This window comes from Globicephala melas, unplaced genomic scaffold, assembly GCF_963455315.2.
Source record: "Globicephala melas unplaced genomic scaffold, mGloMel1.2 SCAFFOLD_836, whole genome shotgun sequence".
Lineage (NCBI taxonomy): Eukaryota > Metazoa > Chordata > Mammalia > Artiodactyla > Delphinidae > Globicephala > Globicephala melas.
In genome coordinates this window covers 9,968-33,871 of record NW_027207964.1, presented here as the reverse complement: position 1 = coordinate 33,871, position 23,904 = coordinate 9,968, and the positions used below count along the sequence as shown (strand labels likewise).

General features: G+C 43.3%; 1 protein-coding gene across 1 annotated transcript; it reads left to right on the top strand.

Annotated features, from left to right (window-relative positions):
- Positions 1-235: 235 nt before the first annotated feature.
- LOC115850392 (doublesex- and mab-3-related transcription factor C2-like) lies at positions 236-2,707 on the top strand. Its single transcript, XM_030852125.1, has 4 exons — positions 236-450; positions 532-689; positions 1,351-1,487; positions 2,570-2,707. Exons 1-4 carry the CDS (start codon positions 236-238, stop codon positions 2,705-2,707), a joined length of 648 nt encoding a protein of 215 aa, XP_030707985.1.
- Positions 2,708-23,904: the final 21,197 nt, after the last annotated feature.

The following is a 23,904-nucleotide window of genomic DNA, read 5'->3' as shown; positions in this document are numbered from 1 at the left end:
TTGAAAATATACAGAACCCATGCCCAGAGTTTCTTGCAACCTGCCTATGCGTGAGTGGAGCGCCCTGGGAAGGAGGCTACACGAAGTAAGAAGGGAGGGTACAATCTCATTTCAACGGTGAGCTGGGTGGAGAAGAATCCAGCCGCCTCAGATGGGGCTTTCCAAGGGCAGAGGAAGTACGTTGTGGGTAGGGGATCATGTGGCCACCCTGACCTCCACTCCTTGCTCTAGAACCATGGATCCCAATGAAATGCCTGCTGTGCCCTGCGGCCCCCCTGACTCCACCACTGGACTTGAGACCGGAGCCCCATGGGGGATTGAACCTGGCCCCAGAAGAGCTAAACGTCGCAGAGCCCGCTGCCACAAACACGGCATCACTGCCCAAGTCAAGGACCAGGAGCACTACTGCCTCTTCAAGGTCTGCGAGTGTCACAAGTGTGCCCTCTTCTCGTGAGTATGGTGTCTGACAAGGGGAGGGGAGTGGGCTCCTCTAAAGGTGACTGACTTTAGACCTGCAATCGCCAACTTTAGGGAACACTGCAGCATCTTGCCTGCTGAGAGTACCTTGAAGTCGGAGCAGGGGCCACTCCGAAAGAGGCACCTGACTGAAGGACTGATAAGGAGTGGGACCACCTCTCCCAAAGCTCACAGTCATGTCAACAAGTTGGCCATTCAAGCAGGAGTCCCCAGTGAGTATCTCTGGCCAGGGAGGGTGTCTGAGTTTTGGGTGTAGGGAGCATGAGTACTTCTGTCACCAGTCCTACCACCCAATTTCGATGTGGCTTTGGGCAAGTTACTCCTTGGGCCTTAGCTTCCCCAACTATAAAACCTCATCAATATTATCTACCAAGTGTTGGTGGGCTGGAGACATCTGGGGGGGGGTGCGGTCAAAAAGGTCCACAGTGGGATGAGGCCTCAGATTGGGTGGGAGGTAGAGTCGGGGGGAGACGGTCAGGGAGAAAGGCTCACCTAAGCTGTCCCCAGTCTCTCACAGTTGGGAAGGAGAACATCAGCTTGAGGCCCACCCCTGTGCAACCCCTGGGGAGGAGTCTGGGGCCAGTGTGGGAAGCTTCCACCTCAGCCACTGCCCAGACCCCTTCCTGTGTCCTGAAGACCTGGGTACCATCTCTAACCCTACTGCAACTTGCCATATGACCCTGGGGGGAAAAAAATACTTCTCTCTGGGTCTCATAGTCCCCAGTCCCAAAATGAAGAGTAGGACTAGCTGGTCTTCAAGGTCTTCCCAACTCTGACATCCTGGGCTCCTATCGTTGTCCTAAAACATGCCCACATCTCCTTTCCATGGCCGGCTTGGTCCCTGACTCCAACCTGTGCTCTCTGCTCCTGCAGGCAAGCTCCCAAGGAGCTCTGCTGATCGGTCTGGCCTCGGAATCTTTGTCTCTGTCCTGGACTCCAGCACCCTTGAAGAAGCAACTAACAATTTCTCTTTCCAGGAAGACACACAGACCCCCTGCCCTGCCCAGCAGGTGAGTAGAGTGAGAAGGACCATGGAGCTAGTTGTATATTTTGTTATTGAGTGCCCAACCTTCTGGTTAAGGCCATGGCAGCAAGAAAGAGGAAGTGAAGGCAGTGCGGTGCAAGTGGAGGAGGAGGAGGAGGAGGAGAAGGTGGCATCTCAGACTATGGGGCAACGACAGAGCTCTCCCAGATTTGCCATTTCCAATTTGTGAGACTTTGGAAAAGTAACTTTACATCTCTGAGCCTCTATTTTCCTATCAGTGTACTGAGAGGGGACAATATTCTACACCTATAACATTGACAAGAGGACTAGCACAAGGCCTGCCACATAGCAGGCCTTTGACAACTGGAGGCTGTTATTCCACATGAAACAAATCGATGGGATAGAAGCTCCTGCTGAGAAGGGGGGCCATGATGGTGAGGCCCACCATCTCACCCAGGCGAGAGTCTAATAACCGTCAGAGAAAAGTTCCTGGAGATGAGCCAAGCTGGCCCTTCAAGTGCCTTGGGAAACTTGATTGGGGAATATGGAGGCAAGAACCAGTCCTTGGACAGGGACAGTAATCACGTCACTCCAGGTGCCTTGAAGATTAAAACACAGACACCTCTGACTTCCCATAATCTTTACTGTTGCCTTGGGAGTTTTGAAAAAGCTGGGAGGAATTAGTGTCTCAGGAAAGATATAGAAAAAGAAAGGTACAGAAAAGAAGACAGTCCAAGCAGGGGAACGGACTTGTCCAAGCCACAACGACTAATGGCCAGCTGGCATTCAGACTCCCACATGCAGATATTGCAAAATCCTTGCTCCTCTCTCTCCACTGGTAGTATGTGCCTGCCAGAGGGGTAAATCCCCTGGCTTCTCCTTTCCTTGTTCCTAGATGCTCAACTCTGATCCTCCAGCCCTGTGCCACCCTTAACCCCCTTCTACTGCAGCCACGGATTCTGGGGAAATTGTGGGGTCCAGAACCCTGGCAGGGGCCAAGCTTAGTGAAGGAGAAGAGCAGAAGGCCTCAGGGTAGCTGGGGACTGAAGGGGCACGGGGGAGGTGTGGGTTCCCAGCTCCCATTCTCTCACATCCTTTGCTTCGCAGGCTCCCAAAGCTTCCGACCAGGTCTCGGTTTCTGCCTCCTCAGAGTGGCAGCGAAAACTGGAAGCGGCCGAGGCTCTGCTGGCTCTGAGAGAATCTTCCCAGGCCCCTTCTGGCTCCATCTCTGTGCTCCAGCCCTGAGTTGCACCAGGTAGCCTGGTCTTTGAAAGGAGAACATGGGGTTGGGGATAGTTGGGAAATGGAGGCGGTTGTGTTAAGCAGGGCCTGACTGGGAAGTCAGAGTAGGAGGGGGGGTGGGGGTTGAACCTCTTTGGGCCCAGGCAGCCAAGCTCCTCAGTCTGACTCTTGAAGTGGCAGTACATGGTTGTTCAGTGAATCATCGGTTTATCGAGCATTGTGCTCAACACCAAATGTCCAGTGCCCTGATGTCAAGAAATAAGGAAACCAAGTCCCTAAGAGTAGCAGGGACCTACCCTAGGGCATGCAGCATATCAAGTGGAAGAACCAGGTCTCCTGATTCCCGGTCCAGGACTTTCTATCCAGACCCCTGAAGTCTGCTGTGACCTGGGGAGGACATACATAGGTGGCAAGAGCCTAGTGCAGAAGGAGATCTGGTTCCTGCCTTCAGGGAGCTTCCAGTCTCAAGGTGGAGCATGGATGCCTTCACAAGTCGTGTTTTGCGGCTGTATCTCACTGATGAGCCTGGGGAGGAAGGACTGGAGGCGAGATAGACACCTGGGGAGGCTGAGAGGGAGGGCTGGGCACGACCAGACCAAAATGGTGCATTCGGTATGGAGTGTGAGTGAAGCAGCCACCCTGAAGGAACTGCTGGAACAGAGGGGATGAGGGTGGAGAGGCTACCAGTCACGGAGGTCTGGCATGCCAGGCTTAGGAGGTTAGATCAGCCACTGTGGGTGATGAGGAGCCAGGGAATGTCTGAACTAGGGAGGAGCATATTCAGAGACACTGGGCTTGACAAAAAGAAATGTGGTGGCTGTGATGGAGGGTTTGGAGGAGGCAGGACTTGAGGTGGGCAAACCAGCAAGGAAGAGTTCTGTGCAATACAGTCCAGGTGACAAAGCCTTGATTGGGTGGAACAAAAAAGAGGGGAGAGCCAGGAGGGAAAATGGGTGTGACCTGACCCTGACCCCTTTCTTCGTGTCTACAGCTCCTGCTGGAGATAGAGGACTTCAGCCTCCTAACCCCTCTCTTGGACCTGCGCCAGCCAGCTCTGTTTCTCTGCCTAATGGACACCTGGGGTGCATCTCCCCCTTGAGCTAGAAGCCCAGAGGGGGAGAACTCACTAAAATACTGCCTATGTATGCATTTGCAAAATGCTTAATGTCCAAAATTCTTAACGTCTTTTTCTAAGCCCTTAGGCGCTTATATAAGCTTTCAGACCGGTTTTTTCATGCGGGGCAATTCCTTGACTGAGGATGGATATTCTTGTACCTCCATCCTTTACTTTCTTGGATCCCAGGGCCTTTTAATGTCTCTTATGAAAACAGGGTTGTACAATCTAAGCTGATCAGTCTCTAAATAGGGTTCTGTGTGAGTCCATATGTTCATCTGCCAGAGGTTTTATTGGATTCGTGATTGTGAACATACTGACACGCTCATATACTTATCCATGCATGTGAAAATCTGAGGATGTTTTCATTTTGTGTCTAGGTTTGTGTGTGTGAGCAAATAATAAACCCTTGTTGTAAGGCACTGAGATATAGGAGTTGTTTGTTACCACAGTATAACTTAGACTCTCCTGACTCTAACAGACTCGTTCAATTCACTTTTCAAAGGGAGAAGCTCTTTACTCAATAACTGGGATTTCTTAACATGGCTAGATAAGAAAATGGTAGAGGAAAAAGAAAAGCGTAGGAGATTTATTCATTCAGCAAGTAAGTGCCTACGCCTTTCCTGGCATAGACTGCTTCCAGTTGTCCAGAGGGCCACAAATTGAGATGTCTGCAGAATCAAGCAGATTATATAAATGAGTAGAGCAGGCCAGATGGGGTCTGGCCAATTGACAGTGCATGCTCTACCTAAGGGGGCAGCTGTCACTTGGCTCTAGCCAATTGTTGCCATGCAGGAATGTGGGCTCATTGTTGCCCCATCTCCTGATTTTTCAAGAGAAGATGAAATTCTAGATTTCTATGTAAAATATCTCAATTTTCAAATGTTGGCTCTGGTTTCCTCTTTAAGCCCTTTACATGGGCCAAACAACACATCCAAGCAGGCCAACTTTGGCCAATGGAATGCCAGTTTGATTCTAGTCCAATATGTATTTTACAGTGGGGGGAAACTGAAGCCAATCAGGACAAGAAGAATCAAAGAGGGGAGATGAATTAGACCTGGGGACTACTTTTGAAGGACCCAGGAAATACAAGGAAGAATCATTATCATTTCGTTATTCTGTGTTCACCGTATGCTAAGCACATATAACCTCACAACAGCTCTGTAAGCTAAGCATTATTATCACCCTTTTACATATGAGGAAATGCGCTCAAAGAGTTGCACAAGTGTTTGAAGGGAAATGTTTAGCCAAAGATGGGTGGAGACTCCCTTCTCTTTGCCTTGCCCTAAATTAGCTAATAAATTTACTTTTTTACAAAGTGTCGAGTGAGAAGTTCAAAGCTTCAAGCCACAGACGCCCAGTCAGAAGGGTCTTTCAAGAATCATCCCTTTATTTCATACTCAAAGTAACAATCTATAGGAATTGATCAGATCTACCTGCACTTGTTTCTCAGTCCTCTGCTGATGTTCATGATCCTGCCCACCCACCCCCACCACACCCCGACACGTGTTGAGCTATACCTCTTTTAAAAGTCTCTTAATGGCATAGTATGGGCGTCTTAGGACATTGTTATAAATGGTAGACGTTAAACATCTTTCGTGAACCATCCTTTGGTCGCAGGTTTAAAATATCACTTTACATAACAGTTGTGAGTTAGCCCTTGACTCTGGTATGGTATATAACAACACTGGTTGGATCTGAGGATATCCACCACACCAGGGTATCTGCAGAGTGGATCAATCTCAACCAGTGCCATGCAGGTAAATGTTTAACAACAGGCTCTGTGGGGGAGGACGAGGGTTGGAAGAATCGCACTGTGTTGTAGCATTTGCCGATTTCAAGCTACCAACTTGATGGCCTTTGACGCAGAGTTGGGAAGAGATGCGTTTCCATCATTCAGTTACCATAAATAAGAACAATCTCAAGAGCATAGCTAATAGAAAAATGTAGGAAAATATTAGGAGTCGATGACTTTTGATCATGTATTATGTTCGTTTTCAATATAATGTACGTAATGTAATTGTTACTGTATACGATTTAGTTTTAATGACAGCTGTGTTTAAAAGTTGGCTCACAAAATTCCCGACAATGTGATAGTCGCCTCTTATGTTCCAGTAAGAGTACCCTCCAGCACTCCACTGCTTTCGGCTCTTGCCCAGAGAGGCACCTCTTCCAAAATAGGTCACACTAACACTGCAGGACTTGATAGGGCTGCTACCACTGCTTTCTGACCAAGAACAGACTAAAGTGAGGGGAGAGTATTCGCTATTGATTTTTTAAAAATCTTTAATGGAGCATAATTGCTTTACAACGGTGTGTTAGTTCCTGCTTTATAACAAACTGAATCAGTTATACATAAACATATGTTCCCATATTTCTTCCCTCTTGCGTCTCCCTCCCTCCCACCCTCCCTATCCCACCCCTGCAGGTGGTCACAAAGCACCGAGCTGATCTCCCTGTACTATGCGGCCGCTTCCGACTAGATATCTATTTTACGTTTGGTAGTGTATATATGTCCATGCCACTCTCTCACTTTGTCACAGCTTACCCTTCCCCCTACCCATATCCCCAAGTCCATTCTCTAGTAGGTCTGTATCTTTATTCCCATCTTACCCCTAGGTTCTTCATGACAATTTTTTCCCCTTAGATTCCATATATATGTGTTAGCATACGGTATTTGTCTTTCTCTTCGGACTTACTTCACTCTGTATGACAGACTCTAGGTCTATCCACCTCACTACAAATAACCCAATTTCGTTTCTTTCTATAGCTGAGTAATATTCCATTTCATTCATGTGCCACATCTTCTTTATCCATTCTTCCAATGATGGACACTTAGGTTGCTTCCATCTCCTGGCTATTGTACATAGAATAAATAAACATTTTGGTACATGACTCTTTTTGAATTATGGTTTTCTCAGGGTATATGTCCAGTAGTGGGATGGCTGGGTCATATGGTTGTTCTATTTGTAGTATTTTAAGGAACCTCCATACTGTTCTCCATAGTGGCTGTACCAATTCACAGTCCCACCAGCAGTGCAAGAGTGTTCCCTTTTCTCCACACCCTCTCCCGCATTTATTCTTTCTAGATTTTTGATGATGTGCACTCTGACTGGTATGAGATGATACTTCGTGGTAGTTTTGATTTGCAGTTTTCTAATGATTAATGCTGTTGAGCATTCTTTCATGTGTTTGTTGGCAATCTGTATATCTTCTTTGGAGAAATGCCTATTTAGGTCTTCTGCCCATTTTTGGATTGGGTTGTTTGTTTTTTGTTATTGAGCTGCATGAGCTGCTTGCAAATTTTGGAGATTAATCCTTTGTCAGTTACTTCATTTGCAAATATTTTCTCCCATTCTGAGGGTTGTCTTTTGGTCTGGTTTGTGGTTTCCTTTGCTGTGCAAAAGCTTTGCAGTTTCATTGGTTCCCATTTGTTTATTTTTGTTTTTATTTCCATTTCTCTAGTAGGTGGGTCAATAAGGATCTTGATGTGATTTATGTCATAGAGTGTTCTGCGTATGTTTTCCTCTAAGAGTTTGATAGTTTCTGGCCTTACATTTAGGTCTTTAATCCATTTTGAGCTTATTTTTGTGTATGGTGTTAGGGAGTGTTCTAATCTCATATTTTTACATGTACCTGTCCAATTTTCCCAGCACAACTTATTAAAGAGTCTGTCCTTTTGTGTTTCCGTACAAATTGTGAAATTTTTTGTTCTAGTTCTGTGCAAAACGCCAGTGGTAGTTTGATAGGGATTGCATTGAATCTATAGATTGCTTTGGGTAGTAGAGTCACTTTCACAATGTTGATTCTTCCAATCCAAGAACATGGTATATCTCTGCATCTATTTGTATCATTTTTAAATTCTTTTATCAGTGTCTTATAATTTTCTGCATACAGGTCTTTTGTCTCCTTAGGTAGGTTTACTCCTAGATATTTTGTTCTTTTTGATGCAGTTGTAAATAGGAGTGTTTTCTTGATTTCACTTTCAGATTTTTCATCATTAGCGTATAGGAATGAAACAGATTTCTGTACATTAATTTTGTACCCTGCAACTTTACCAAATTCATTGATTAGCTCTAGTAGTCTCCTGGTAGCATCTTTAGGATTCTCTATGTATAGTATCATGTCATCTGCAAAGAGTGACAGCTTTACTTCTTCTTTTCCGATTTGGTGTCTTTTTATTTCCTTTTCTTCCCGGATTGCTGTGGCTAAAACTTCCAAAACTATGTTGAATAAGAGTGGTGAGAGTGGGCAACCTTGTCTTGTTCCTGATCTTAGTGGAAATGCTTTCAGTTTTCCACCATTGAGGACGATGTTGGCTGTGCATTTGACATATATGTCCTTTCTTATGTTGAGGGAAGTTCCCTCTATGCCTACATTCTGGCGGGTTTTTATCATAAATGGGTGTTGAATTTTGTTGAAAGCTTTCTCTTCATCTATTGAGATGACCATATGGTTTTTCTCCTTCAATTTTTTAATATGGTGTATCACGTTGATTGATTTGCATATATTGAAGAATCCTTGCATCCCTGAATAAACACCACTTGATCATGATGTATGATCCTTTAATGTGCTGTTTGATTCTGTTTGCTAGTATTTTGTTGAGGAGTTTTACATCTATGTTCATCAGTGATATTGGCCTGTAGTTTTCTTTCTTTGTGACATCCTTGTCTGGTTTTGGTATCAGGGTGATGGTGGCCTCGTAGAATGAGTTTAGGAGTGTTCCTCCCTCTGCTATATGTTGGAAGAGTTTGAGAAGGATAGGTGTTAGGTCTTCTCTGAATTTTTGACAGAATTCGCCTGTGAAGCCATCTGGTCCTGGGCTTTTGTTTTTTGGAAAAATTTTAATCACAGTTTCAATTTCAGTGCTTGTGATTGGTCTGTTCGTATTTTCTATTTCTTCCTGATTTAGTCTTGGCAGGGTGTACATTTCTAAGAATTTGTCCATTTCTTCCAGGTTATCCATTTTATTGGCATGGAGTTGCTTGTAGTAATCTCTCATTATCTTTTGTATTTCTGCAGTGTCAGTTGTTACTTCTTTTTCATTTCTAATTCTATTGATTTGTGTCTTCTCTGTTTTGTTCTTGATGAGTTTGGCTAATGCTTTATCAATTTTGTTTATCTTCTCAAAGAACCAGCTTTTAGTTTTATTGATCTTTGCTATCGTTTCCTTCATTTCTTTTTCATTTATTTCCTATCTGATCTTTATGACTTCTTTCCTTCTGCTAACTTTGGGGGTTTTTTGTTCTTCTTTCTCTAATTGCTTTAGGTGCAATGTTAGGTTATTTATTCGAGATGTTTCCTGTTTCTTAAGGTAGGATCGTATTGCTATAAACTTCCTCCTTAAAACTGTTTTTGCTGCATCCCATAGGTTTTGGGTCGTCGTGGCTCCATTGTCATTTATTTCTGGGTATTTTTTGATTTCCTCTTTGATTTCTTCAGTGATCACTTTGTTATTAAGTAGTGTATTGTTTAGCCTCCATGTGTTTGTATTTCTTACAGATCTTTTCCTGTAATTGATATCTAGTCTCATAGCATTGTGATCAGAAAAGATACTTGATACAATTTCTGTTTTCTTAAATTTACCAAGGCTGGATTGGTGACCCAAGATATGATCTATCCTGGAGAATGTTCCATGAGCACTTGAGAAGAAAGTGTATTGTGCTTTTTATGGATGGAATGTCCTATAAATATCAATTAAGTCCATCTTGTTCGATGTATCATTTAAAGCTTGTGTTTCCTTATTTATTTTCATTTTGGATGATCTGTCCATTGCTGAAAGTGGTGTGTAAAGTGCCCTCCTATGAATATGTTACTGTCGATTTCCCTTTTATGGCTGTTAGTATTTGCCTTATGGATTGTGGTGCTCCTATGTTGGATGAATAAGTATTTACAATTGTTATATCTTCTTCTTGGATCGATCCCTTGATCATTATGTAGGGTCCTTCTTTGTCTCTTCTAATAGTCTTTATTATAATGTCTATTTTGTCTGATATGAGAATTGCCACTCCAGCTTTCTTTTGGTTTCCATTTGCATGGAATATCTTTTTCCATCCCCTTACTTTCAGTCTGTATGTGTCCCTAGGTCTGAAGTGGGTATCTTGTAGACAGCATATATAAGGGTCTTGTTTTTTTGTCCATTCAGCCGGTCTGTGTCTTTTGGTGGGAGCATTCAATCCATTTACATTTAAGGTAATTATCGATATGTATGTTCCTATTCCCATTTTCTTAACTGTTTTGGGTTTGTTATTGTAGGTCTTTTCCTTCTCTTGTGTTTCTTGTCTAAAGAAGTTCGTTTAGCATTTGTTGTAAACTTGGTTTGGTGGTGCTGTACTCTTTCAGCGTTTGCTAGTCTGTAAAGATCTTAATTTTTCCATCAAGTCTGAAAGAGATCCTTGCTCAGTAAAGCAATCGTGGTTGTAGGTTTTCCTCCTTCATCACTTTAAATATGTCCTGCCAGTCCCTTCTGGCTTGCAGAGTTTCTGCTGAAAGATCAGCTGTTAACCTTATGGGGATCCCCCTGTGTGTTATTTGTTGTTTTTCCCTTGCTGCTTTTTGTATGTTTTCTTTGTATTTAATTTTTGACAGTTTGATTTATATGTGTCTTGGCGTGTTTCTCCTTGGATTTATCCTGTATGGGACTGTCTGTGCTTCCTGGACTTGATTAACTATTTCCTTTCCCATATTAGGGCTGTTTTCAACTCTAATCCCTTCAAATATTTTCTCAGTCCCTTTCTTTTTCTCTTCTTCTTCTGGGATCCCTATAATTCGAATGCTGGTGCGTTTAGTGTTGTCCCAGAGGGTTCTGAGACTGTCCTCAGTTCTTTTCATTTTTTTTCTTTATTCTTCTCTGCAGTAGTTATTTCCACTATTTTATCTTCCAGGTCAGTTATCCGTTCTTCTGCCTCAGTTATTCTGATATTGATCCCATCTAGAGTATTTTTAATTTCATTTATTGTGTTGTTCATCATTGCCTGTTTCATCTTTAGTTCTTCTAGGTCCCTGTTAATTGTTTCTTGCATTTTTTCTATTCTATTTCCACGATTTTTGATCATCTTTACTATTATTATTCTGAATTCTTTTTCAGGTAGTCTGCCTATTTCCACTTCATTTGTTAGAGCTGGTGGGTTTTTATCTTGCTCCTTCATCTGCTGTGTGTTTTTCTGTCTTCTCATTTTGCTTATCTTACTGTGTTTGGGGCCTCTGTTTTGCAGGCTGCAGGTTCGTAATTCCCATTGTTTGTGGTGTCTGTCCCCAGGGGCTAAAGTTTGTTCAGTGGGCTGTGTAGGCTTCCTAGTGGAGGGGACTAGTGCCTGTGTTCTGGTGGATGAGGCTGGATCTTGTCTTTCTGGTGGGCCGGTTGTCCTCTGGTCGTGTGTTTTAGGGTGTCTGTGGACTTATTATGATTTTAAGCAGCCTTTCTGCTAATGGATGGGGTTGTGTTCCTGTCTTGCTAGTTGTTTGGCATAGGGTGTCCAGCACTGTAGCTTGCTGGTCGTTGAGTAAAGCTGGGTGCTGGTGTTTAGATGGAGATCTCTGGGAGATTTTCGCCATGTGGAGCTGGGAGGTCTCTTGTGGACCAGTGTCCTGAAGCTGGCTCTCCCACCTCAGAAGCACAGCACTGACTCCTCACTGCAGCACTAAGAGCCTTTCATCCACATGGCTCAGAATAAAAGGGAGAAAGAGTAGAAAGAAAGAAAAAAGAAAGAAAGAAAGACAGAAGGAAGGAAGGAAAGAAAGAAGATAAAATAAAGTAAGATAAAATTTAAAAAGTTATTAAAATAAAAAATAATTATTAAGAAAAAAACAAAAACTAAAAAACGGACAGATAGAACCCAAGCACAAATGGTGAAAGCAAAGGTATACGGACAAAATGTCACACAGAAGCATACATATAGACACTCACAAAAAGTGGAAAAGGGGAAAAAATAATAAACCTTGTTCTCAAAGTCCACCTCCTCAATTTCGGATGGTTCGTTGTCTATTCATGTATTCCACAGATGCAGGGTACATCAAGTTGATTGTGGAGCTTTAATCCACTGCTTCTGAGGCTGCTGGGAGAGATTTCCCTTTCTCTTCTTTGTTCTCACAGCTCCCAGGGGCTCAGCTTTGGATTTGGCCCCGCCTCTGCGTGTAGGTCGCCAGAGGGCGTCTGTTCTTCGCTCAGGCAGGATGGGTTTAAAGGAGCAGCTGCTCCGGGGACTCTGGCTTACTCAGGTCGGGGGGGAGGGAGGGGTGCGGATGCCGGGCGATCCTGCGGCGGCAGAGGCTGGCGGGACGTTGCACCAGCCTGAGGCACACCGTGCATTCTCCCGGGGAAGTGGTCCCTGGATTCCTCGACCCTGGCATCGGCGGGCTTCACAGGCTCCCCGGAAGGGAGGTGTGGATAGTGACCTGTGCTCACACACAGGCTTCTTGTTGGCGGCAGCAGCAGTCCTTAGCGTCTCATTCCCGTCTCTGTGGTCTGCGCTCTTAGCCGCGACTTGCGCCCGTCTCTGGAACTGCTTTAAGCAGAGCTCTTAATCCCCTCTCCTCGCACACCAGGAAACAAAGAGGGAAGAAACAATCTCTTGCCTCTTCTGCAGGTCCAGACTTTTCCTCGGACTCCCTCCCGGCTAGTCATGGTGCATTAACCCCCTGCAGGCTGTGTTCACGCCCACAACACCAGTCCTCTCCCTTCACTCTGACCAAAGCCTGAGCCTCAGCTCCCAGCCCCACCCGCCCCGGCGGGTGAGCAGACAAGCCTCTCGGGCTGGTGAGTGCCGATAGGCACAGATCCTCTGTGCAGGAATCTCTCCGCTTTGCTCTCTGCACCCCTGTTGCTGCGCTCTCCTCTGCGGCTCCGAAGCTTTCCCCCTCTGCCACCCGCAGTCTCCGCCAGCGAAGGGGCTTCCTAGTGTGTGGAAACTTTTCCTCCTTCACAGCTCCCTCCCACTGGTGCAGGTACCGTCCCTATTCTTGTGTCTCTGTTTATTCTGTTTTCTTTTGCCCTACCCAGGTACATGGGGGAGGTTCTTGCCTTTTGGGAGGTCTGAGGTCTTCTGCCAGTGTTCAGTAGGTGTTCTGTAGGAGTTGTTCCACATGTAGATGTATTTCTGGTGTATCTGTGGGGAGGAAGGTTATCTCTGCATTTTACTCACTCGCCATCTTCCCGCTTCCCTCCCCTGTTTCTTAAGGTAGGATTGTATTGCTATAAACTTCCCTCTTAGAACTGCTTTTGCTGCATCCCATAGCTTTTGGGTTGTAGTGTCTCCATTGTCATTTGTTTCTAGGTGTTTTTTGATTTCCTCTTTGATTTCTTCAGTGATCTCTTGGTTAGTAAGTAGTGTATTGTTTAGCCTCCATGTGTTTGTATTTTTTACAGACCTTTTCCTGTAATTGATATCTAGTCTCATAGCATTGTGTTCGGAAAAGATACTTGATACAATTTCTGTTTTCTTAAATTTACCAAGGCTTGATTTGTGACCCAAGATATGATCTATCCCAGAAAATGTTCCATGAGCACTTTAGAAGAATGTGTATTCTCTTGTTTTTGGAAGGAATGTCCTATAAATATCAATTAAGTCCATCTTGTTGAATGTATCATTTGAAGCTTGTGTTTCCTTATTTATTTTCATTTTGGATGATCTGTCCATTGGTGAAAGTGGGGTGTTAAATTCCCCTACTATGAATGTGTTACTGTCAATTTCCCCTTTGATGGCTGTTAGCGTTTGCCTTATGGACTGAGGTGCTCCTATGTTGGGTGCATAAATATTTACAATTGTTACATCTTCTTCTTGGGTCGATCCCTTGATCATTATGTAGTGCCCTTCATTGTCTCTTCTAATAGTCTTTATTTTAAAGTCTATTTCGTCTGATATGAGAATTGCTACTCCAGCTTTCTTTTGATTTCCATTTGCATGGAATATATTTTTCCATCCCCTCACTTTCAGTCTGTATGTGTCCCTAGATCTGAAGTGGGTCTCTTGTAGACAGCATATATATGGGTCTTGTTTTTGTATCCCTTCAGCCAGTCTGTGTCTTTTGGTGGGCACATTCAATCCATTTACCTTTAAGGTAATTATCGATATGTATGTCCCTATTCCCGTTTTCTTAATTGTTTGGGATTTTTTATTGTAGGTCCTTTCCTTCTCTTGTGTTTCTTGCCTAGAGAAGTTCCTTTAGCATTTGTTTTAAAGCTGATTTGGTGGTGCTGAACTCTCTCAGCTTTTGCTTGTCTGTAAAGGTTTTAATTTCTCCATCAAATCTGAATGAGATCCTTGCTTGGTAAAGTAATCTTGGTTGTAGATTTTTCTCCTTCATCACTTTAAATATGTCCTGCCACCCCCTTCTGGCTTTCAAAGTTTCTGCTGAAAGATCAGCTGTTAACCTTATGGAGATTCCCTTGTGTGTTATTTGTTGTTTTTCCCTTGCTGCTTTTTGTATGTTTTCTTTGTATTTAATTTTTGATAGTTCGATTAATATGTGTCTTGGCATGTTTCTCCTCGGATTTATCCTGTATGGGACTCTCTGTGCTTCCTGGACTTGATTAACTATTTCCTTTCCCATATTAGGAAAGGTTTCAACTATAATCTCTTCAAATATTTTCTCAGTCCCTTTCTTTTTTTCTTCTTCTTTTGGGACCCCTGTAATTCGAGTGTTGGTGTGTTTAATGTTGTCACAGAGGTCTCTGAAACTGTCCTCAGTTTTTCTCAATCTTTTTTCTTTATTCTGCTCTGTAGTGGTTATTTCCACTCTTTTATCTTCCAGGTCACTCACCCTTTCTTCTGCCTCACTTATTCTGCTATTGATCCCATCCAGAGTATTTTAAATTTCATTTATTGTGTTGTTCATCTTTCTTGTTTCCTCTTTAGTTCTTCTAGTTCCTCGTTAAATGTTTCTTGCATTTTCTCTATTCTGTTTCCAAGATTTTGAGTCATCTTTACTATCATTATTCTGAATTCTTTTTCAGGTATACTGCCTATTTCCTCTTCATTTGTTAGGTCTGGTGGGTTTTTACCTTGCTCCTTCATCAGCTGTGTGTTTTTCTGTCTCCTCATTTAGCTTATCTTGCTGTGATTGGGGTTTCCTTTTTGCAGGCTGTAGGTTTGTAGTTCCTGTTGTTTTTGTTGTCTGTCCCCAGTGGCTAAGGGTGGTTCAGTAGGTTGTGTAGGCTTCCTGGTGGAGGGGACTAGTGCCTGTTTTCTGGTGGATGAGTCTGTATCTTGTCTTTCCTGTGGGCAGGTCGATGTCTGGTGGTGTGTTTTGGGGTGTCTGTGGCCTTATTATGATTTTAGGCAGCCTCTATGCTAATGGATGGGTCTGTGTTCCTGTCTTGCTAGTTGTTTGGCATAGGGTGTCCAGCACTGTAGCTTGCTGGTCGTTGAGTGAAGCTGTGTCTTGGTGTTGAGATGGAGATCTGTGGGTGATTTTTGCCATTTGATATTGCATGGATCTGGGAGGTCTCTTGTGGACCAGTGTCCTGAATTTGGCTCTCCCACCTCAGAGGCACAGCACTGACTCCTGGCTGGAGCATCAAGAGCCTTTCATCCACACAGCTCAGAATAAAAGGGAGAAAAAGTAGAAAGAAAGCAAAAGAAAGAAAGAAAGAAAGAAAGAAAGAAAGAAAGAAAGAGGATAAAATAATGTAAGGTAAAAAATAAAGTTATTAAAATAAAAAATAATTATGAAGAAAATATTATTTTTTCAATGTAAAAAAAAAAACGTACGGACAGACCCTAGGACAAATAGTGAAAGCAAATCTATACAGACAAAGTCTCACACAGAAGCATACACACACTCACAAAAAGGGGAGAAAATAGTATATCTTGTTCTCAAAGTCCACCTCCTCAATTTGGGATGATTCGTTGTCTATTCAGGTATTCCACAGATGCAGGGTACATCAAGTTGATTGTGGGGATTTCATCCGCTGCTCCTGAGGCTGCTGGGAGAGATTTCCCTTTCTCTTCCTTGTTTGCACAGCTCCTGGTGTTCAGCTTTGGATTTGGCCCCGCCTCTGTGTGTAGGTCACCTGAGGTCGTCTGTTCTTCCCTCAGAAAGGACGGGGTTAAAGGAGCAGCTGATTCAGGGGCTCTGGCTCTCTCAGGCTGGGGGGAAGGAGGGGAACAGGGCAAGCCTGTGGCGGCAGAGGCCGGCATGACATTGCGCCAGCCTGAGGCGCACTGTGCGTTCTCCGGGGAAGTTGTCCCTGTATCATGGGACCCTGGCTGTGGCGGTCTGCACAGACTCCCGGTAGGGGAGGTGTGGATAGTGACCTGTGCTTGCACACAGGCTTCTTGGTGGCTGCAGCAGCAGTTTTAGCGTCTCATGCCCATCTCTGGGGTCCGTGCTGATAGCCGCGGCTTGCACCCGTCTCTGGACCTCCTTTAAGCACTTTTAATCCCCTCTCCTCGCGCACCAGGAAACAAAGAGGGAAGAAAAAGTCTCTTGCCTCTTCGGCAGGTCCAGACTTTCCTGGACTCCCTCCCAGCTAGCCTTGGTGCACTAACCCCTTTAGGCTGTGTTCACGCTGCCAGTCCTTTCCCTGCGATACGACTGAAGCCCAAGCCTCAGCTCCCAGCCCCCTCCTGCCCCGGCGGGTGGGCAGACAAGCCTCTCGGGCTGGTGAGTGCTGGTTGGCACCGATCCTCTGTGCGGGAACCTCTCCGCTTTCCCCTCCGCACCCCTGTTGCTGTGCTCTCCTCTGCAGTTCTGAAGCTTCCCCCTTCCGCCACCCACAGTCTCCGCCCGGGAACGGGCTTCCTAGTGTGTGGAAACCTTTCCTGCTTCACAGCTCCCTCCCACTAGTGCTGGTCCCGTCGCTATTCCTTTGTCTCTGTATTTTCTTCTTTCTTTTGCCCTACCCAGGTACGTGGGGAGATTTCTTGCCATTTGGGAGGTCTGAGGTCTACTGCCAGCGTTCAGTGGGTGTTCTATAGGAGCAGTTCCACGTGCAGATGTATTTCTGTTGTATCTGTGAGGAGGAAGGTGATCTCTGTGTCTTACTCTTCCACCAACTTCCTCCTCCCTTCCGAGAATACGTTTTAACCATATGAAAAACACATGTAAACTTTTTTTCTAACATTTTAAACATTGTTTTAACATTTTTATTGGAGTATAATTGCTTTACAGTCGTGTGTAATTTTCTGCTTTACAACAAACTGAATCAGTTATACATATACATATATCCCCATATCTCTTCCCTCTTGCGTCGGCCTCCCTCACACCTTCCCTATCTCACCTTTCTAGCTGGTCATAAAGCACCGAGCTGATATCAATGTGCTAGGCAACTGGTTCCCACTACTTATCTACCTTACGTTTGGTAGTGTATATATGTCCATGCCTCTCTCTCGCTTTGTCACATCTTACCCTTCCCCCTCCTCATATCCTCAAGTCCACTCTCTAGTAGCTCTGTGTCTTTATTCCTGTCTTACCCCTAGGTTCTTCATGACATTTTTCCCTTAAATTCCATATATATGGGTTAGCATATGGTATTTGTCTTTCTCTTTCTGACTTACTTCACTCTGTATGACAGACTCTAGTCCCATCCACTTCATTAAAAATAGCTCAATTTCCTTTCTTTTTATGGCTGAGTAATATTCCATTGTATATATGTGCCACATAGTCTTTATCTACTCATCCGATGATGGACACTTAGGTTGTTTTCATATCCTGGCTATTGTAAATAGAGCTGCAATGAACATTTTGGTACATGACTGTTTTTGAGTTATGGTTTTCTCAGGGTATATGCCCAGAAGTGGGATTGCTGGGTCATATGGTAGTTCTATTTGTAGTATTTTAAGGAACGTCCATACTGTTATCCGTAGTGGCTGTACCAATTCACATTCCCACCTGCAGTGCAAGAGTGTTCCTTTATCTCCATACCCTCTCAAGCATTTATTGTTTCTAGATTTTTTGATGATGGCCATTCTGACCAGTGTGAGATGATATCTCATTGTAGTTTTGATTTGCATTTCTCTAATGATTAATGATGTTGAGCATTCTTTCATGTGTTTGTTGGCAGTCTGTATATCTTCTTTGGAGAAATGTCTATTTAGGGCTTCTGCCCATTTATGGATTGGGTTGTTTGTTTTTTTTGTTATTGAGCTGCATGAGCTCCTTATAAATTTTGGAGATTAATCGTTTGTCAGTTGTTTCATTTGCAAATATGTTCTCCCATTCTGAGGGTTGTCTCTTGGTGTTGTTTATGGTTTCCTTTGCTGTGCAAAAGCTTTTAAGTTTCATTAGGTCCCATTTGTTTATTTTTGTTTTTATTTCCATTTCTCTAGGAGGTGGGTCAGAAAGGATCTTGCTGTGATTTATGTCATGGAGTGTTCTGCCTATGATTTCCTCTAAGAGTTTGATAGTTTCTGGCCTAACACTTAGGTCTTTAATACATTTTGAGCTTTACTTGTGTATGGTCTTAGGGAGTGATCTAATCTCATACTTTTACATGTACCTGTCCAGTTTTCCCAGCAACACTTATTGAAGAGGCTGTCCTTTCTCCACTGTACATTCCTGCGTCCTTTATCAAAGATAAGGTGACCATATGTGCGTGGGTTTATCTCTGGGCTTTCTATCCTGTTCCATTGATCTATCTTTCTGTTTTTGTGCCAGTACCATAATGTCTTGATTACTGTAGCTTTGTAGTATAGTCTGAAGTCAGGGAGCCTGATTCCTCCAGCTCCATTTTTCGTTCTCAAGATTGGTTTGACTATTCGGGCTCTTTTGTGTTTCCATACAAATTGTGAAATTTTTTGCTCTAGTTCTGTGAAAAATGCCAGTGGTAGTTTGATAGAGATTGCATTGAATCTGTAGATTGCTTTGGGTAGTAGAGTCATTTTCACAATGTTTTTTCCTCCACTCCAAGAACCTGGTATATTTCTCCATCTATTTGTATCATCTTTAATTTCTTTCATCAGTGTCTTATAATTTTCTGTGTACAGGTCTTTTGTCTCCTTAGGTATGTTTATTCCTAGATATTTTATTCTTTTTGTTGCAATGGTAAATGGGAGTGTTTTCTTGATTTCACTTTCAGATTTTTCATCATTAGTGTATAGGAATGCCAGAGATTTCTGTGCATTAATTTTGTATCCTGCCACTTTACCAAATTCATTGATTAGCTCTAGTAGTTTTCTAGTAGCGTCTTTAGGATTCTCTATGTATAATAACATGTCATCTGCAAACAGTGACAGCTTTACTTCTTCTTTGCCGATTTGGATTCCTTTTATTTCCTTTTCTTCTCTGATTGCTGTGGCTAAAACTTCCAAAACTATGTTGAATAAAAGTGGTGAGAGTGGGCAACCTTGTCTTGTTCCTGATCTTAGTGGAAATTCTTTCAGTTTCTCACCTTTGAGGATGATGTTGGCTGTGGGTTCGTTATATATGGCCTATATTATGTTGAGGAAAGTTCACTCTATGCCTACTTTCTGCAGGGTTTTTATCATAAATGGGTGTTGAATTTTGTCGAAAGCTTTCTCTGCATCTATTGAGATGACCATATGGTTTTTCTCTTTCAATTTGTTAATATGGTGTATCACATTGATTGATTTGTGTATATTGAAAAATCCTTGCATTCCTGGAATAAACCCCACTTGATCATGGTTTATGATCCTTTTGATGTGTTGTTGGATTCTGTTTGCTAGAATTTTGTTGAGGAGTTTTGCGTCTATGTTCATCAGTGATATTGGCCTGTAGTTTTCTTTCTTTGTGACATCCTTGTCTGGTTTTGGTATCAAGGTGATGGTGACCTCATAGAATGAGTTTGGGAGTGTCCTCTCTCTGCTATATTTTGGAAGAGTTTGAGAAGGATAGGTGTTTGCTCGTCTCTAAATGTTTGATAGAATTCGCCTGTGAAGCCATCTGGTCCTGGGCTTTTGTTTGTTGGAAGATTTTTAATCACAGTTTCAATTTCAGTGCTTGTGATTGCTCTGTCCATATTTTCTATTTCTTCTTAGTTCAGTCTTGGCAGGTTGTGCATTCTAAGTATTTGTCCATTTCTTCCAGTTTGTCCATTTTATTGGCATAGAGTTGCTTGTAGTAATCTCTCATGATCTTTTATATTTCTGCAGTGTCAGTTGTTACTTCTCCTTTTTCATTTCTAATTCTATTGATTTGAGTCTTCTGCCTTTTTTTCTTGATGAGACTGGCTAATGGTTTATCAATTTTGTTTCTCTTCATAAAGAACCAGCTTTTAGTTTTATTGATCTTTGCTATCGTTTCCTTCTTTTCTTTTTCATTTATTTCGGATCTGATTTTTATGATTTCTTTCCTTCTGCTAACTTTGGGGGTTTTTTGTTCTTCTTACTCTAATTGCTTTAGGTGCAAGGTTAGGTTGTTTATTCGAGTTGTTTCCTGTTTCTTAAGGTAGGATTGTATTGCTATGAACTTCCCACTTAGAACTGCTTTTGCTGCATCCCATAGATTTTGGGTCGTCGGGTCTCCATTGTCATTTGTTTCTAGGTATTTTTTGATTTCCTCTTTGATTTCTTCAGTGATCACTTCGTTATTAAGTAGTGTATTGTTTAGCCTCCATGTGTTTGTATTTTTTACAGATCTTTTCTTGTAATTGATATCTAGTCTCATAGCGTTGTGTTCGGAAAAGATACTTGATACAATTTCAATTTTCTTAAATTTACCAAGGCTTGATTTGTGATCCAAGATATGATCTATCATGGAGAATGTTCCATGAGCACTAGAGAAAAATGTGTATTCTCTTGTTTTTGGAAGGAATGTCCTATAAATATCAATTAAGTCCATCTTGTTGAATGTATCATTTGAAGCTTGTGTTTCCTTATTTATTTTCATTTTGAATGATATGTCTGTTGGTGAAAGTGGGGATGTTAAAGTCCCCTACTATTAATGTGTTACTGTCGATTTCCCCTTTTATGGCTGTTAGTATTTCCCTTATGGATTGAGGTGCTCCTATGTTGGGTGTATAAATATTTACAATTGTTATACCTTCTTCTTGGATCGATCCCTTGATCATTATGTAGTGTCCTTCTTTGTCTATTCTAGTAGTCTTTATTTTAAAGTCTATTTTGTCTGATATGGGAATTGCTACTCCAGCTTTCTTTTGGTTTCCATTTTTATGAAGTATCTTTTTCCATTCCCTTACTTTCAGTCTGCATGTGTCTCTAGGTCTCAAGTGGGTCTCTTATAGACAGCAAATATATGGGTCTTGTTTTTGTATCCATTCAGCCAATCTGTGTCTGTTTCTGGGAGCATTTAGTCCATTTACATTTAAGATAATTATCAATATGTATGTACCTATTCCCATTTTCTTAATTCTTTTGGGTTTGTTATTGTAGGTCTTTCCCTTCTCTTGTGTTTCTTGCCTAGAGAAGTTCCTTTAGCAGTTGTTGTAGAGCTGATTTGGTGGTGCTGAACTCTCTCAGCTTTTGCTTGTCTGTAAAGGTTTTAATTTCTCCATCAAATCTGAATGAGATCCTTGCTGGGTAGAGTAATCTTGGTCATCGCGGTGCGCAGGCCTCTCACTATCGCAGCCTCTCTTGTTGTGGAGCACAGGCTCCAGATGCGCAGGCTCAGTACTTGTGGCTCACGGCCCCAGATGCTCCGCAGCATGTGGGATCCTCCCAGACCAGGGCTCGAACCTGTGTCCCCTGCATTAGCAGACAGATTCTCAACCACTGTGTCACCAGGGAAGCCCTATGGTGGGTTTTTATCTTGCTCCTTCATCTGCTGTGTGTTTTTCTATCTTCCCATTTTGCTTATCTTACTGTGTTTGGGGTCTCCTTTTTGCAGCCTGCAGGTTCGTAGTTCCCGTTGTTTTGGTGTCTGTCCCCAGGGGCTAATGTTAGTTCAGTGCGTTGTGTCATCAGAGGACTGAGAATCAAGTGCAGGTAGATCTGATCAATTCCTATAGATTGTTACTTTGAGTATGAAATAAAGGGATGATTCTTGAAAGACCCTTCTGACTGGGCGTCTGTGGCTTGAAGCTTTGAACTTCTCACTCGACACTTTGTAAAAAAGTAAATTTATTAGCTAATTTAGGGCAAGGCAAAGAGAAGGGAGTCTCCACCCATCTTTGGCTAAACATTTCCCTTCAAACACTTGTGCAACTCTTTGAGCGCATTTCCTCATATGTAAAAGGGTGATAATAATGCTTAGCTTACAGAGCTGTTGTGAGGTTATATGTGCTTAGCATACGGTGAACACAGAATAACGAAATGATAATGATTCTTCCTTGTATTTCCTGGGTCCTTCAAAAGTAGTCCCCAGGTCTAATTCATCTCCCCTCTTTGATTCTTCTTGTCCTGATTGGCTTCAGTTTCCCCCCACTGTAAAATACATATTGGACTAGAATCAAACTGGCATTCCATTGGCCAAAGTTGGCCTGCTTGGATGTGTTGTTTGGCCCATGTAAAGGGCTTAAAGAGGAAACCAGAGCCAACATTTGAAAATTGGGATATTTTACATAGAAATCTAGAATTTCATCTTCTCTTGAAAAATCAGGAGATGGGGCAACAATGAGCCCACATTCCTGCATGGCAACAATTGGCTAGAGCCAAGTGACAGCTGCCCCCTTAGGTAGAGCATGCACTGTCAATTGGCCAGACCCCATCTGGCCTGCTCTACTCATTTATATAATCTGCTTGATTCTGCAGACATCTCAATTTGTGGCCCTCTGGACAACTGGAAGCAATCTATGCCAGGAAAGGCGTAGGCACTTACTTGCTGAATGAATAAATCTCCTACGCTTTTTTTTTTTTCCTCTACCATTTTCTTATCTAGCCATGTTAAGAAATCCCAGTTATTGAGTAAAGAGCTTCTCCCTTTGAAAAGTGAATTGAACGAGTCTGTTAGAGTCAGGAGAGTCTAAGTTATACTGTGGTAACAAACAACTCCTATATCTCAGTGCCTTACAACAAGGGTTTATTATTTGCTCACACACACAAACCTAGACACAAAATGAAAACATCCTCAGATTTTCACATGCATGGATAAGTATATGAGCGTGTCAGTATGTTCACAATCACGAATCCAATAAAACCTCTGGCAGATGAACATATGGACTCACACAGAACCCTATTTAGAGACTGATCAGCTTAGATTGTACAACCCTGTTTTCATAAGAGACATTAAAAGGCCCTGGGATCCAAGAAAGTAAAGGATGGAGGTACAAGAATATCCATCCTCAGTCAAGGAATTGCCCCGCATGAAAAAACCGGTCTGAAAGCTTATATAAGCGCCTAAGGGCTTAGAAAAAGACGTTAAGAATTTTGGACATTAAGCATTTTGCAAATGCATACATAGGCAGTATTTTAGTGAGTTCTCCCCCTCTGGGCTTCTAGCTCAAGGGGGAGATGCACCCCAGGTGTCCATTAGGCAGAGAAACAGAGCTGGCTGGCGCAGGTCCAAGAGAGGGGTTAGGAGGCTGAAGTCCTCTATCTCCAGCAGGAGCTGTAGACACGAAGAAAGGGGTCAGGGTCAGGTCACACCCATTTTCCCTCCTGGCTCTCCCCTCTTTTTTGTTCCACCCAATCAAGGCTTTGTCACCTGGACTGTATTGCACAGAACTCTTCCTTGCTGGTTTGCCCACCTCAAGTCCTGCCTCCTCCAAACCCTCCATCACAGCCACCACATTTCTTTTTGTCAAGCCCAGTGTCTCTGAATATGCTCCTCCCTAGTTCAGACATTCCCTGGCTCCTCATCACCCACAGTGGCTGATCTAACCTCCTAAGCCTGGCATGCCAGACCTCCGTGACTGGTAGCCTCTCCACCCTCATCCCCTCTGTTCCAGCAGTTCCTTCAGGGTGGCTGCTTCACTCACACTCCATACCGAATGCACCATTTTGGTCTGGTCGTGCCCAGCCCTCCCTCTCAGCCTCCCCAGGTGTCTATCTCGCCTCCAGTCCTTCCTCCCCAGGCTCATCAGTGAGATACAGCCGCAAAACACGACTTGTGAAGGCATCCATGCTCCACCTTGAGACTGGAAGCTCCCTGAAGGCAGGAACCAGATCTCCTTCTGCACTAGGCTCTTGCCACCTATGTATGTCCTCCCCAGGTCACAGCAGACTTCAGGGGTCTGGATAGAAAGTCCTGGGCCGGGAATCAGGAGACCTGGTTCTTCCACTTGATATGCTGC

Coding starts and splice junctions, on each gene's coding strand:
- LOC115850392 (XM_030852125.1), top strand. CDS start 236: ATGGATCCCAATGAAATGCCTGCTGTGCCCTGCGGCCCCCCTGACTCC. Junction 451..531: donor CACAAGTGTGCCCTCTTCTC/GTGAGTATGGTG, acceptor CGCCAACTTTAG/GGAACACTGCAGCATCTTGC. Junction 1,488..2,569: donor CCCCCTGCCCTGCCCAGCAG/GTGAGTAGAGTG, acceptor TTTGCTTCGCAG/GCTCCCAAAGCTTCCGACCA.